This window comes from Nicotiana sylvestris, chromosome 5 (assembly GCF_000393655.2).
Source record: "Nicotiana sylvestris chromosome 5, ASM39365v2, whole genome shotgun sequence".
NCBI lineage: Eukaryota > Viridiplantae > Streptophyta > Magnoliopsida > Solanales > Solanaceae > Nicotiana > Nicotiana sylvestris.
The window spans coordinates 131,385,345-131,402,176 of NC_091061.1; the positions used below are offsets into that span (position 1 = coordinate 131,385,345).

A 16,832-nucleotide genomic window follows, 5' to 3' on the forward strand; every position below is an offset into this window, starting at 1 on the left:
CTCTAAGCAGCTCCGTATCTCCTTGTTTTATTTTGAAAATGTCCTCCATTCTTTTTCAACTTTTTGAGCTCCCGAGTGTGCTTTGATAAACGAATCTGCAAGCTCAGCAAAAGAATCTGTAGAATTTTCAGGTAAAAGAGAGTACCATGTTATGCTCCATTCGTGAGCGTTTCTCCGAATTTTTTGATCAATACTGATTCAATTTCTTGCTTGGTCAAGTCATTGCCCTTTATACCGGTTGTAAATTCGGTTACATGATCCCGTGGATCAGTTGTTCCATCATATTTCAGAATATCGGGCATCTTGAATTTCTTTGGAATTGGTAAATGAGCGATACTTGATTTCCAAGGTTGTTGAGAATATTTGTCCATATCTATTCCTTTGATTACAGGCGGCACTCCAGGTATCTGCTATATGCGATCGCTCTGCTCATTTAGCTGTTTCTGTAAAGTTAGTACTAAATTTTGTAATCAGAATTGACTGGGTTACCTGATCCTCCATCACGAGATTCGCTAGGAGTTCCTCCACTGCACGAGTTAACGAGTCCTGAGTGAGAATTTTTCACGGTGTTATTGTTTGGAGTTGGTGTTGGTGATGTAGCACGTGGCAGTTGGTTAGCAAAAACCTGAAGAGCATTACTGACTTGTTGGGCGATTAATTTTTTTCAAAGCTTCATCAATTGCTTGATTATTTTCAAACTGCTCATTCGTATTTGATTCAGATCCGTCAGGAGTCCCCTCTCGGGATTGTCGAGGAGAGTTTCGTTGCGATGGAACTGGAGTTCCTTCATCTTGTTGATTCTCCTGATGTTGCTGATTTTCTTGATATTGTAAATTTTGTTGGTTGTTGTCGTTGACATTCGACATGATTATTTTGACAAAAGAGTCGATTTAGCAAGTAAAAGATTATCATATTCCTAGCAACAAAATCAATTTGTTTAACTAGAAAATAAAAATTTTGGTCAAAACTTAATTTTAGAAGAACTCGGGTTACTGATAATCAAATAAGAAACAATAATGTAATAAAAAAGAAGATTTGAATTGAAATGTAGTCGAGTAAGTAAAATAAAGCAAGGTAAATCAGTGTATTCCAATAATAATCCGTGTCCCAATACAAATGTTATTTCTCTTCTTTTATAGCTATTTCTAAGTACTACGTTTCTTTCCTCTCATAATAGAGCCATTATGAGTAATTAATGGCATTAATGTAGCGTTATAATTGTCAATCGTAACTGTTTCGTGAAGATTCTATAACGTTTCCCATCATTTATGCTCATTAATTACAGATAATACGTATTGGTACTTTTTGCTAACTAGGTTCATTCCTCCGATGTCTCTCAAATCATCAAGAGATTCGAGTAACCGTTCCTCTTGTTTTCTTGAATCTTTGCCCGTGCCTGTTAAGGCTCGCGGCTCTTTGAATACTCTTTGCCAGCTGTCATTCTTCCATTGATCCACGTGTCTTGACATGTCAGCACATAATTAATTCCAAATGTTAACTTGATTTTCCCCAATACAATATGGTTATTTGAGTGCAAAGATGCTAGTGCAGAAATTGGTTTTATAGATGCCCGAGCTAACCAGTAAAATCGTATGGGTTTGAACTTTGAAGAGTTCAACAACATCTAATAAATCTAACTATTTTTTTGCATCTCTACTGAAAGGGGAAAGAAAGGGGCCGGGGGTTGAGGAGGGAAAAGTTTAATTAAAAACACTACTACATACTATGAATTGAAGTTTCTAGTTAAACCCCACCAAGAACAGCTTTTAAATTGCTGAATAAAACAGAAGAAAGGTCATTTTCTGGACTGTTTAGAGGAAGACTTTTTCCTTGGAATGCATTTTCCTTTTACAGCCTTTTCCTTCTTCAATTCCTCATCTTCTGCTTCTGCGACTACTCTCAGTCCTGCCTTTGAGCTCCTGCCCAGTTATAAAGCAAAGTCACGTCAATTTATATGCTATACACTTAACCAACATTAACTTCAAATTAAAGTATACACTTTGTCACCCAAATATTAAAAGCCTCAGAAGCTTGTTTACTGTTATCTTTACTGAATTGTAAAAGGTAACCTTTTTAAAAACTTTTAAAGTAGCATTGTAGTAAAAAGTTTTTGCAAACTATTCAGTAAACTGAGCACGGAGTTTAAGAAAAAATGAAGACTTTTGAAATTTGTGATCCTAAACAAGTCCAAATGGAACCTAGAGTATTTGTGTGGTTATAAAAGTTTTTCATTAAGGATAGAGTTGTAACTTTAAGCTAAATTGTTCCCAAATTTAGAAAGGGTTCATTTTTTTTGGAACGGACCAAAAAGAAAATAGGTTCACATAAACTGGAACAGATGGAGTAGTATAACCTTACATTTAGTGGGTGTTTGGACATAAGAATTGTGAATTTCGGAAAAAAGTAAAATTCATTTTCATGTTGAAAATGGTATTTAAACTTTGGAGTTGTGTTTGGATATGACTACAAATTAAAATTATTTTTGAATGTTTTTGAGTGAGTTGGAGTCATATTAGCTTTGGAATTTTTCAAATTCCGGAATTCAACTTTAAGTTGGATTTTGAATTTTCGTGGTCTAACAGTGATTCTGAAAAAAGTAAAAAAAAAAAAAAAAAGGCCAAACGGGCCCTTATTAAATAGTACTCATCATTTAATTTTACGTACTTAAATTTGAATATGTACGAAAATTAAGAAGAAAATATAGACTTATAAAATTTGTGATATTTACCTATACCATAATATAGTATATGTTATTATGGAGAATTTTTCTTTTGAAACGGGTGATTTTAATTATTCCATAATATTTGTATTACTAAAAAAATTCTTATTAAGATATAATAAAATTTAAATTAAATTATTTGTAAATTTAGAAAGTTGCGAGGGAGGGTAAGACTTGCAAAGAATAAAAAGTAATTTTTAGAAAATACCTTTCTTCGTTATAGGAAGATGATTTCTTCAAGTGTGGTCCAACTTGAGCTGTTCGTTCCTCCATCGTCATTGATTCAACAATGCTCCCACTGAAATATTCCTTCTCCTCCGACTGCAAATTCCCAAATCGTGGATTCTCCGACATGTACTTGATCTCTTCCACCTCATTCATCTCTAAATTCTTCGCCGCCACTTTACACAAAACCCCTTTATGAAAACTAGCACTACTACTGCTGCTACTCTTCCTAGCCACCACCACCGTGCACGGTGGCGACGGCGGAGGTTGCTTCACAATTGTTGGCTCAGTCTTTCCCCTAAACGACACTGAGCCTCCGCAGGAGATGAGTTGAAAGAGGACCGAGTTTCTACTCAGTAATGACTCGGAGGCAACCGGGTCACCATCTTCGAACCGCTTGGACGTGTTGGTAATTTCATTATTAATGGGCTTGTCTGAAAGTGAAGAGGATATTGCTGAAGGAGGAGATAACGAGTTGGTGTGAGTTAAGTCGGTAGGATTTTTCCGAGTAATTGGTTGGATTAACTCGTTTTGATCATCAGTGCAAACGCCTCTAGAGCATGTGGAATTGGGTGTGGTGGAGCTAGTACTGTAACTTGATTTCTCTTCATATTCTTCTTCAATATTTTCGTCTAGGTAATGAACGTTGTTCTGAACAATTTCTGCCTCTGTATGTCGTTTTGAACCTACTGATTTGCGTTTTGGCAGGAAGTTTGACTCTTGAATTTGTTGGCAAGTGTTTCTCAGTTGTGGGGACTGAAGTTGCTGAAATTTTTCTGAACGACAAATTCGTTTTTAGAATAAAACCAAAAAAAAAGGAAAAAGTTTCATGAAATTCACTTACTTATATACTATAGTAACAATTTTTGGACATGTATACAATAACATAGGGTTAAAAAATTACATGAATTTCTGAAACTGTCCAATAAATTATTGATAAAATCAGGAGTGGAATTTTGATTCATGTTTTTTTCGTAAAAAATAATTTGATTGAAGATAAGGGAGTGGGGAGTAATTACCTGTGGAACCTTCAATAATCTCAGAACCTTTGAGAACATACTCAGCGCCTTCAGAAGGGCAGATGAAATCATTTTCAGCCAAGTCATTCCACACATAGCCATTCTTGTAACTCCTACAAAGTTAATTACCATCTTAGCAGTATTTAGAGCCTGTTTGGACATAAAAAAAAAAAAAATCACTTCTTTCCTAAATCAGTGTTTGGCCATAAGAATTATGTCCAAACACAGCTTTCACTAGAAATTTCTTTTCACTTTTTCTTGGAATTTTACATTTCTTATGTCCAATCGCCCACTTAAATAACCACAGTAAAAAATAGTGTAAAAAAATAAAGAAACGGACAAATACTAAAAATTAGTAGGGTGATAAGAGTAACTCTTATTTGTTACATCATGCTAATTAATTATCAGCTATCAATTTTCATTTACTTAAGCACGAATCTATTTCTATAAACTCACCTCAGATTTTCTCTACAAATACCTTATGACCTACATAACCATCTTCATTCTAAGCTAAAAATGTAAGCACAAAAGAAGAAAAGAAAGATAATCTCATTAATCTTCTATTCATTTAATATTTTATATTTTGAACTAAGCTCAGTTCAATATTTTAATTTGGCATAAATTTCAAATATGATATTTTTTCTTCTAATATGCATGAACTCTTCCCTTTTTCACATTTGGTAATTTCATCCATCACTGTGTTAAAGATTTTTAGGTCCCATTTGGCCATAGATTTTGGCTATCTCTTTTTTTAAAAAAAATGAAATATTATTTGTTCAAGGAATATACCTAATTTTTGAAAGAAAAAAAAAATTGAGTTCACAAAAATTGGGTTAGGCAGTTTTGGGTGATTTTTTTCCCTCTCACGAAACTTTAAATTTTCTTTTTTCAAATTAAATACATGTACAAACATAACTTTAACTTCTAAAAATAATTTTTCAAAACAATTTTAAGAACTTCTTTTTCAAAGTTTCAACTAAATCTATATGGAGCTCAGCATTCGTTAAACGAGGAGAAAAAACAGGAAGTGTAGATGAAGAAAGGGCATTTACCTTTTGCAAGACCAAGAATAGAGTGAAGGCAGGCCTCTACCTCTCAAGATGGTAAGCCTATCAATCACATCTGTGCAAAATTTGCATTCCATTCCATTTATTTCACAGCGAATATAACACCAATAAATCAAGAAAGACAAAAATAAATGAACGGAAGAAATATATAGTGACCTTTCAAGCGAAGTTGTTGATGAGCAAGATGAGTGACTTCCATGTAATGAGGATGTTCAAGTTGCCCATTTCTTGATAAGTAATACACAACTTGAACCTTTCTGAAACTTGGTCTGATCACTGATCTTCTGCTGCTTTGTGATTTCCCTCTTTCTCTTTCTGGGCTATTCTCTCTGCATATTCTTCTTCCATTCCCAACCTCCATTTTCTTTCTTTTTCTCTATATTTTGCTTTGTCTTTGTCCTTAAAAAGTAGAAAAGCTATGCCAGAGTAGTTAATGGAGAATGGGAGATTGAGACAAAGGAAAATACAAGGCCTACTCCTCCATCACTGCATATAAGCAATAGAAATTCACTGTATTTTTTTTTACTGAGTCTACTGCTGCTGCTACTATGCCTTGAGATCCTATGGAGAGGGAATTAGGTGTTAAGTTGATCACCTTTTTAATTCTCCTTCTCTTTTGACTTTTACCGGTTTTTAAATTGGGTAAACCTTCGGTCAAATCGGAAGAAAAAAGTGAATTTATCGTAAAAGGATAAAATATTTAAAATTTTAAAGGACCTTTAAGGTAAAATAAATTTAGTTTTTTATAAGTATAGATATTTAAATTATTTTTATAATTTGTGATTTTAAAAATGTTATGACATTTCTATAGTAGTAAAGGCATGCCGTTGCCAATGTAATTTCTAAAAATAAAAATTAATAAAAAGATATTGTCACATAACCTAAACAAAGAGAATACATATTATCAACTAGTATTTGGACATAGATCTCGTTAAAATTTGAAAAAAAGAATTTTGGAAGATAAGATGAAATATAATTTTTGGAAGTTGAAATTATATTTGGACATCTATTTTACTTGATAAAATAAAAAATTTGTGAGTAGAAAACTTGAAAAATTCATCTTAAAAAACTGTCCAAAAACTTATCACTTTTTAAGGTGGCATCCTTCACATATCTACCTACTAAGCTCACAAAATTTTGAGACCAGTTTTAAGTCTATGGTGATAGCCTTTATTCCAGTGTATATTATTGCTTTTAATATAGGGAAAGCTGGCTGTGCAAAGTGCAATCTAGGTTGCTGACCACATTGTATTGTATTTACTATGGCTCTCAATGTCCTCCTACTTTTTAGCAGTGTTTTGTCGTCCAACTTTTATCCCATAATCCAAGTACTTTGTTAAGTTGGATACGTACTATAGACTAGTTGTAGATTATGAAAAAGACTTTGTCGCTGCAACTTCATTATTCTCTTTTGGATTATTTTCCAACAATACCCAGCTTTCTGCTGAGAAAACTTATTGGACTACTCTGACCACATGTACATCCTGCTACAATAAAATACTACTCGTAGTCTAGCAATGGAGCTCGGCACAAAGTTTAACGAAAAAGAATTAACACTTTTGAAACTTGTGATCTTAAAAGTCTAAGAGATTAAAGTTTTGTGGGATCATAATATTTGTGTAGTTATAAAAGTTTCTCATTAAAAGTAAATCATTTAAAGTTGAATTAATTTCAATTGTAGAAATATGTCATTCTTTTTTAAACAAACTAATAAGGGAAGTGTGTCATCTACATTGAAATAGAGGGAGTATTTTAGTTTGATTTGTCACAAAATTTAATTAAAAAAAGCAAGATTTTTGAAATTTGTGATTTAAATATATCATAACACTTCTGTAACAATTAAACTTTTGAAACTTGTGATTTTAAACAAGTCATAACATTTTATGTGGCTATAAAAAAATTTCATTAACAAAAATATATGAATATGTCAATCTTTTTTAAACGGACTAATAAGATATCTTTACCTAACGTGTTTTCAATTCGAGGATTCAATTCTACTCTAATATTTCGAATCACAAGAGTAAATGTTAGTATAAGAGATATTGGTGGAAACATAAATACTTCTCGATTTTGGTGAAGAACAGTAAGATTAAGTTCTGGTCAAAACTAACGTTATGGACCTGGTGGAAATTAATACTCCATGTCTTTGTACTTAACATTGTATAAAATTGTTAGAACAGTTGTATGCAATGCAGTCGCCCAAATTATATATAGATTGTACCCTGAATCTAAGTAACAACAAAAGTAATCTCAATTTAGCAGAAGAGTGCGTTCAATGGATTGGTAGTAGTGGTGTATATCAATCATGTTTTCTTTGTCCACAATAAATGTTTTTGCTGAAACCAAACTCTACGCTTTTTAATCCAAGCTTGAACTCTGCTTTCAAAAAGAATTCTCTCTGGGTCTTATTCTCGTGGATACAACCATTATCACACCACTCATACCGCCGGAACCTTCGGAAAAGAACAATCAGATGGATATAAAAGAGACAACAACACACTCCTACAACGAAATGTTTCTCGATAAATCGGTAAGCCAGCAAAATGAATACTATGAGGAAGATACCCCCACAATCTTCAAAGATGATAAAGGGAAAAACATTGAAGGATCAATCCCACTATCACAAGACGACAGGAAATGCCTTTACTCCCATGGTGTTACTCTATAATCATAAAAATCTTTGGACGTAGAATGTCACACCAATATTTCCGCTCAAAGCTAATTGATTTATGGAAGTCATCCGAACAGTTAATCTTGATTGACCTAGGATGAGACTTCTTCATTGTCAAATTTAGTCTAGAGGAAAATATGGCTAAAACACTACATCTAGGACCATGGTTTGTCTCTGGGAATTTCCTTTCAGTCCGAAAATGGGAACCAAAATTTGTACCATAAAAAGCCACCCTCTCTACCACAACTATCTGGATTCACCTCCCACAACTCCCAACATAGTTTTACGACAAAGAAATACTAGAGAAGGTTGGCAGAAAACTAGGCAAATTACTAAAAATAGACTCATGCACCTCCTCCACCCTGAGAGGAAGGTACGCACGCATATGCATTCAAGTACCCTTGGAAACACCAGTGGAAACATCTGTGATAACTGGAGACCACAAACAAAGAGTGATTTATGAAGGGGAAGGCACATTATGTATGACCTGCGGAAGAATTGGGCACATATAAGGAAATTGCAATTACAAAAAAACAGAATCACCCACACCGCAAGAGGCACTAGAGACTTTAGAAAGAATTACGAAACAAGGTGAAGAGAATGAATGGAAAACAGTTACCTTCCAACCAACAAAAAGTGAAAGAGAGGAATAGTGGAGTATCAAACAACAACAACCAACACCATACACCACAAGCTCAGCGGATCCAGGTAAACATATTCGACGCAAACTCAGGTGAGTTTCTACAAACAAAAGATGTACAGTACAATTCTAAGGCAAGCAAACCCAGTCCAAAATTATACAGCAAGTCCAACGGCCCAATCAATAAACAGAACCCCACCCCCACTCTCGTGCAACTACTTCCACGCGGCCCCAGCCCAAAACTAACTCCAAACATAAGGTAGGAATGGGGCCCAAGGAAACTGACATACCCTCCACCCTCGATCCCCACTTAGCCTCCCAAGACGAGGCCCTTGCTCTAGGCCTATCCCCTGACACAAAAGATCTCAATTTTGGATTTTGCAGGGCCGGTCACGATCAACCAATTGGGGCCCTCACCCAATTGGAGACTACCAGCCCAAATATTCAACCCTACACCATCACCTACGCGTCCCTACCTTTATCTCAGAGGAAATCTCTAATGGGAAAAACTCAACAAACACCATGAACACTTAAGTGCCTCACCTTAAATCACACTCAAATTCAGGTGAAAAGACACTCACCGTCCATTCTATAAAATATCTCATTAATTCTGAATGCCCCTCCCTAGGCACAATAACTGATGCCTCTTCCAGTGACCAAGATTTGACACCGAATGTCACAATTATGAGTCAGTCCTCTAAATTAATCCCCCTCATTACCCAAAGTAGTAGATAAAAAAAATACAAAAATGAAAAAAAAACTAACACCGCCCTCCTTCGTGGCCTCACTACCACTACCACTGGACTACCTACCAATATCCTGGCTGGAGTCAGTGCTGCAGGGACATGGTTTAACCTATAATTTCACCCTAGTAAACCAACCCGTGACCTTGATTGTCTAGAATCCGGCACACTTAGCGAAGGTAATGGTGGAAGCACTGAACAAGGCTTTGGCTGCCTTTGGACCATGCCTATGGCAGACGATGTTGAACAAAGACAACATGCAACCAAACATCGACCCAATGATGCTCAACAATCAAATGTCCCAAGTCTTTCGTTAATACCATTCTTCCCAGACTTGGGAATGGAGGATCCAGCAGCGGAACAGATCTTTGTGACCATCGATCCCCAAATTTACCAAACACCATCACTTTCTGCTCCACCAGAGAAGAGTACGTCTCCACCACTCAGCAACATCAAAAGGGAAATCGACAAGGCCATAGATCTCCTGAAAAGGAAAAACCCACAAGATGCGGAAGGAACAATTTATGGTCTCCTTCGAACAGACTCTCTCATACTGGACTCGGTCAGGGCGATAGAATTCAGTGTGGAGCCCAGCAAAGTTGTTGTGCCCCAGATCGATGACCATATGTGGATTGAGCCTGGTATCTTATCAATCTCAAGGAATCATCAAGCCGCTTCTCAATCTGACTGTGGTACTCAGCTTAAAGGGGAAAACCCAAACGTCTCCGAAGGGGACACCTCAGGGAATGGGAAACCCCAGGAAGGCTAGCATCCAAACATCCAACCACCCCTAATGAATTACCTCATATGGAATGTTAGGGGTGGCAACAACGCTGAGTTCAGAAGGTACTACATGGATATGGTCAAGCTGCATAAGCCAGCTATGCTCGTTCTGCTAGAGACCAAGATGGTGGACCACAAGAAACTGGCTGAGGAACTACATTTTGATCTGATAATTCAATCGCCGACTATTGGTCTATCTGGGGGGGGGGATCGTGCTTATGTGGAAAGAAGACAGCGTTAGTGTGGATGAGGTGTCCACCACCCCTCAGGGGATCCACTCCATGGTGAAGTTACTAACCATACCCCTTGGTTATTATTAGCCATCTATGCTAGTAATAATTTAGCTGACAGAAAACTACTCTGGGAGAATTTCGTTACCATCTCCAAAACCTCCACAAACACCCGGTTTGTGGGAGGAGACTTCAATGAAGTCTTGAAAGCTAGGGATAAATTTGGGGGTAACCCAATAAACCCTAGTCGCAGCAATTTGTTCTGGAACTGTCTTAGTGAATGAAAATTATTAGATTTAGGTTACAAAGGAAGAAAGTCACTTGGTCTAATAAGAGATACAACAATATGACCTCTCTTATTCTTGAAAGAATAGATAGGTGTTTTGCCAATGAGAGTTGGATTTCACAGTACCCTGAGGCTACTGTGTTTCACCTTCCTAGGACCCTCTCTGATCAATGCCCCATCCAAGTTATTCTAATAGGGGAACCCTTCAATAATACAACTAGACCTTTTAGGTTTGAATCAATATGGGCTAGCCACCCAACTTTGTTCAACATCATCAGTGAGGCCCCCCCTCACCCCCCCAATTCCACCCTTATCCAATCCACTGAGTCTTTCAAGAGAATTGTGAATCAGTGGAACAGAAATACCTTTGGAAACATATTCCATAAAAAACGAAGAATCTTAGCTAGAATTGTAGGAATCCAAAGATCCCCTAACTATCAATTCATCAGCTACTTGTTAAACCTAGAAAATAATCTGACTAGTGAGCTAGATTCAATCCTCAAAAATGAGGAGGACTTCTGGAAGCTCAAATCTAGGATTAACAGGCTTAATGATAGGGATGACAATACTAGAGTCTTCCACACTTTGACTCTCAATAGAAGGAGAAGAAACATGATACTCTCTCTCAAAGATGAGAGTGCAAACTGGCTATATGACCAAAAAGACATACAAACAGCCATAATGTATTTCTTCATAACCCTTTATACCTCCTCTCACTCACAAACTCCCATTTCCACCACCAGCCATCTAACAATGTCATATACCCTCTCTAACTCCCAAAGGGATAGACTGGATAGATCCCTTGAGATTGGAGAAATCAAAATGAATATCTTCTCCCTCAAGCCCTTCAAGGCTCTTGGCCCTGATGGCCTCCACCCCTTCTTCTACCAAAAGTACTGGAGCATTTTGGGCAACTCTGTTTCTGACTTCTGCAAGCAATGCTTCACTACTAATTCCATGGATGAAACCATGAACCAACCTCTGCTTTGTCTCATCCTAAAATTCCTCGAAGCTTCCATGCTAAAAAACTTCAATCCAATTGGATTTTGCAACACAATACAAGTCCATCACAAAGATCATTGTTAACATAATTAAGCCAATGATGCCTAATATAATAGGCCCCAACCAGACCAGTTTCCTTTCAAATAGGGACAATGCTATCATTGTGCAAGAGTATATTACTCACTTCAGGAAAATGAAAGGGAAACAGGGTAATATGATTCTTAAATTGATCTGGAGAAAGCTTTTGACAGGTTGGAATGGTCCTTCATCAAGGATACACTCCATGCCTTCAACTTTCCTCCTGGGCTGACCAAGCTAATCATGTCTTGCATTAGCTCTGCCAGCATCTCATTCCTAGTAAATGGAGGTAAAATTGAAGCTTTCAAAACCTCCAAAGGCATCAGACAAGGGGATCCCATATCCCATTACCTTTTCATGATGTGTATGGAGAGACTTTCTAGGTCAATTGACCAGGTAGTACTGGGCAATCAATGGAAACCTATAAGTATCAGTAGGTCTGGCCCAATAACCTCACACCTTTTCTTTGTTGATGAACTCACTCTGTTTGCTAAGGCAAGCAACAGGAACTGCACCTCAATATACTCTATCTTGTAGTCCTTCAATGACAATTGTGGACAAAAAATCAACCTTACTAAGTCCAGAGTCCTCTTCTCCTCCAATACATCCCGGGATACCATGGAATGTATCACTAATGCTCTATCAATCCAAGCTACCACCTCATTTGGTAAATACCTTGGATTTCCCATATTCCATAAGAGAGCTACTAGTACAGACTTTCAGTTCATAATAGACAATATGCAATCCAAACTGGCTGGCTGGAAAACAAGTTGTCTCAACATGACTGGCAGGACCATCTTGGCTAAGTACTCTCTAAATAGTATCCCTAACCATATCATGCAATACATCAATTTTCCCATAAAAATCACCAAGCAAATTGATAGAATTCAAAGAAATTTTATTTGGGGCACCATCCCAAATAGGAAAAAAATGCATCTAATAAATTGGGACAGTGTTACAAAAAAGAAGGCCAATGGAGGGCTAGGGCTCCAAAAAGTTGAATTGAAAAATAAAGCAACCTTTGCAAATCTGGCCTGGAGGATTTATCACAACATATCAAGATTATGGGCTAGAGTTTTCATCTCTAAGCACTGTAATTGGAACCATACACCTAGAACCCTTAGATACCCTAAATCTTCCACATGGCAATGCATCCTCAAAGGCTGGGATACTTGTAGAAAGGCTAGCAAATGGGTGGTCCATAAGGGAAACAAGGTCAGCTTCCTAAATGATGACTGGATCCCCAATCAGCAGCCATTAGGGACATTGTAGAAGGCCCTATTACTCAAAATTATAAAATTTCAAAGTAGACACTGTCTACAACTCAGGAAATTGGGATCTCTTCCCCATCTCTATGGATCTTCCCCCAAATATATCTAACATGATCAATTCTGTCTTTATCCCCCCAAACCCTACTATGGAAGACCAGCTAATCTGGGGACTAACTCCTAGTGGGACCTTCACCAACAGCTCTACCTACTCTTTCCTTAGCAAAACCAAAAACAATGTTGAAATGGAGGAGGAATGGAACTTTAATTAGATCTGGAAACTACATGCACCCAACAAAATAAAGAATTTCATCTGGCTACCTACCCATAAAAGGTTACCTACTGGAGGATACCTTCACAGAATTGGGGTTAACTATAACCCACAATGTTGTTTCTGCCAAAGTTTTGAAAAAATAAGTGACCACATCTTCTTTGAATGCATTAATGCAGCCCAGTTCTGGCAAGAATTGCTATCCAAGGCCTCTATTGAGAGTAGGCAACAGAACCCCATCTTTTCATCCCAACAATGGCTATAACTTAGAACAAGCTTAGAAACAAACCTTTTATGATCACATTCCTTGAAAATACATCCTTCATTTCCGTTTCTGGCATATCTGGCTATACAGAAATCATAACTTGTTCAATAATAAAAAAGATAGAATCAACATTACCAATAGCATCTCTAAAGCAACTGAATACTTTATGTTGGTAAAAAATATAACCATCAAAAAAACATTTCAAATCGCTATAAAATGGGAGCCCCTAGAAGAGGTTTTTTAAGCTAAATACAGATGGGGCCGCAAGGGGTAACCCAGGCATAGGAGGAATAGGTGGAGTATTCAGAAATTACAATGGGGATTGGATTATGGGTTATATGGAAAATATACCACATACAACCAACACTTTGGCTGAATTTAAGACCCTCATGAAAGGACTACAGCTTGCTGAACAAAATGATTGGGTCCCTTTAGATATCAACACCGATTCGGCAGAAATAATACAAATGCTACTTACAGGTAACCTAACATATGATTCTATGATTTGTGAATACAGGTTGTTAATGTTGGATTTTGTTATTAATAACAAAAGAAGTGTGAATGGAAAATGGTGGAAAAAGAAATGGAGGGAAGTGAAATTTTGAATGAGTTCACTTTACTAATGCACTTTATCCCTCATTGGTAGAAGGAAAGAAAATCTTTGTGTATATATAGAGAAGCTCATCTTTTAGCTCTTAAAGAGCTAAGAAGAAGGCAAGCCTCGCGCCGTCGTCGCTCGCTCGCTCGGCTCGGCTTCGACTTCGGATTTGGATTTAGATTTGGATTTGGATTTGGTCAAAGATCGATTGATTAATTAATCTTTTTGGACAAAATTATTTTCAATTAATTAATTAATTAATTAACGAAAATTCAATCCGGAATAACCCATGACCCGTGACCCGGTCCGATTTGGCTCGTTTTCTTTCCCGGATTATTTTAAATCTGTTTTAATTTTCCCGCAAAAATGCCCAACAATTATGGATGTTCTGAAATAGTGTCAAACCTGTTCCAACAGCTATGATTGTTCTGAAAGGTTGCAAACCTTTTCAGAAACAATACCAAATTGGCTATAAATATACCTTCTAATCCCAAAATATTTACTTACCAAATTCTCTGATAATATTCTTCTTCTTCTGCAAAAAAAAATTCCAATGTGTTTTATAACCTTCGAGTGGTTCGTTGTTCATTGGCTTTTTTGGTACCGATACGCTGGTGAGTTAAATCGTTCTATCATGGGAGGATATATTCCAAATCCTCGGGTACTTGAGGGAAATAATTTTTTTAAGGCCACACTGTGTATTCAGTGGGCTCGATTTGTTCCTATAACGATTCAAAATTTATTTTGAAGTTCAAATACTGTTTTCAGAATTTATTTCTACTAACTTTCTGTTTCTGTTTTCAGAAAGATTACTGTTTTATTTATTTACAGCAATACAGATTGATAATAATCTTAAGGAAATTATATTTATTATATTATGTATTCTGTCTTTTTCTATTCTGATTTGAAGATATAAACACTTCATCAGAGTATTGAAATTCAGAAAACGATTTGAAGAACATAAAAAACTTCATTGTTTTCTGTAAAACAGTATATAAAAACTTCAGTTGTTTTTATTACGTACTGTTTATTGATTACAGTATTATTTACTTTGCTGGTTTTGCCATTAATTGATCCCTTCTGTTGTTGACAGTGAGAAATGACAATTGATAACAAAAATCCTTTTGCGACTGTTGGTGCAACGACGATAGCCTCGTCAAGCCGCACTGCTGTTCCTCCGGCCGAGAAACCGGGGAGATTTTCTGGAACCAACTTCAAAGGATGACAACAAAGGGTGTTCTTCTGGCTTACCACACTTGGTATGCAGAAATTCACTAGTGAAGAGCCTCCAGTGCCTTTTGCGGACATGCCAGACAATGAAAAGTTCATGGTTGTTGAGGAGTGGAAGCAAGCAGATTTTCTTTGCAAAGGCTATATCTTAAGTGCTTTAGAGGATGAATTGTACAATGTGTACAGTGCAATGAATACTTCGAAAGAATTATGGGACGCACTTGAGAAGAAGTACAAGATAGAAGATGCATGCTTGAAGAAGTTCGTGGTTGCCATGTTTCTAGACTATAAAATGATAGACAACAAAACTGTGTGAACCCAAGTTCAGGAGCTTCAACTTATTCACGTCCTTATTGCTGAAGGTATGGTCGTGAATGAAGCATTTCAAGTGGCTGCTATGATTGAAAATTTGCCTCCTTAGTGGAGAGATTTCAAGAACTATCTTAAGCACAACCGCAAAGAAATAAAGTTGGAAGATCTTGTGATACGTCTAAGATCGAGGAAGATAACAAAACAACCGAGAAAAAGTCTCGTGCAAATTCAACGATCATGGGAGCTAATATCATTGAGGAGACTTCCCCAAAAAGTAAGAAGAGGAAGAGGTCTTCTGGACAAACTAAGGAGCAGAACAAAAAGAAATTCAAGGGCAGCTGCTATAATTGTGGAAAAGTTGGTCACAAAAGCCCTGATTGTCATTTCCCGAAAAAGGATAATAAGAAGGGGCAAGCCAACATAGTGGAGAAGAATGATGACATTGATGATCTTTGTGCAATACTTTCAGAATGCAACCTAATTGGAAATCCGAAGGAGTGGTGGATTGACTCTGGATCCACTCGACATATTTGTGCTGTCAAAAAAGTACTTGCGACTTACTCTATTGCTGGTCCCGAAGAAGAAATTTCCATGGGAAATAATGCAACAGCCAAGATTGAAGGTTATGGGAAGATATTCCTGAAGATGACTTCTGACAAGGTGTTAACGCTTAACAACGTTCTTCATGTTCCTACTATTAGGAAGAATTTAGTTTCTAATTCTTTACTTGTAAAGAATGGATTCAAATGTGTATTTGTTTCTGATAAAGTTGTTGTAAGCAAGAACGAAATGTATGTTGGAAAAGGCTACCTCACAGAGGACCTTTTCAAACTCAATGTAATGGTTGTTGACAGTATGAATAAAATTTCAGCTTCTTCTTTTTTATTGGAGTCAAATGATTTATGGCATATTTATTTAGGACATGTCAATTATAAAACCTTGCGGAAGTTAATTAATTTAGAAGTATTGCCTAAATTCGAGTGTAATAAATCGAAATGTCAAATATGTATTGAATCTATGTTTGTAAAACATCCTTATAAGTCTGTTGAAAGGAATTCAAATCCTTTAGACTTAATTCATACTGGCATTTGCAATATGAAGTCGACACCATCTCGAGGTGGAAAAAAGTATTTTATTACTTTTATTGACGATTGCACTAGATATTGTTATGTTTATTTGCTTAATAATAATGATGAAGCAATTGAAGCATTTAAGCAATACAAGAATGAGGTAGAAAATCAATTGAATAAAAAGATCAAAATGATTAGAAGTGATAGAGGTGGAGAATATGAATCTCCGTTTGTAGAAATATGTTCGGAATATGGAATTATCCATCAAACTACTGCACCTTACACACCTCAATCCAATGGAATTGCGGAAAGGAAAAATCGGACATTAAAAGAAATGATAAATTCTTTATTAATA

At 36.5% G+C, this 16,832-nt stretch overlaps 1 protein-coding gene across 1 annotated transcript; it reads right to left on the minus strand.

Annotated features, from left to right (window-relative positions):
- Window positions 1-1,546: 1,546 nt before the first annotated feature.
- LOC104218199 (protein SOSEKI 2) lies at window positions 1,547-5,495 on the minus strand. Its single transcript, XM_009768633.2, has 5 exons — window positions 5,187-5,495; window positions 5,016-5,085; window positions 3,964-4,076; window positions 2,928-3,720; window positions 1,547-1,919 (listed from the first exon to the last, which is right to left on the minus strand). The coding sequence occupies exons 1-5, from the start codon at window positions 5,389-5,391 to the stop codon at window positions 1,796-1,798; spliced, it is 1,305 nt and encodes a 434-aa protein (XP_009766935.1). The 5' UTR covers window positions 5,392-5,495; the 3' UTR covers window positions 1,547-1,795.
- Window positions 5,496-16,832: the final 11,337 nt, after the last annotated feature.

Excerpts from the sequence above, each read along its gene's own strand:
- LOC104218199 (XM_009768633.2), bottom strand. The coding sequence starts at position 5,391 with ATGGAGGTTGGGAATGGAAGAAGAATATGCAGAGAGAATAGCCCAGAA. Across the intron at positions 3,721-3,963 it reads GATTATTGAAGGTTCCACAG|AAAAATTTCAGCAACTTCAG; the intron begins GTAATTACTCCC and ends TTTGTCGTTCAG. Across the intron at positions 1,920-2,927 it reads TCTTCCTATAACGAAGAAAG|GAGCTCAAAGGCAGGACTGA; the intron begins GTATTTTCTAAA and ends ATAACTGGGCAG.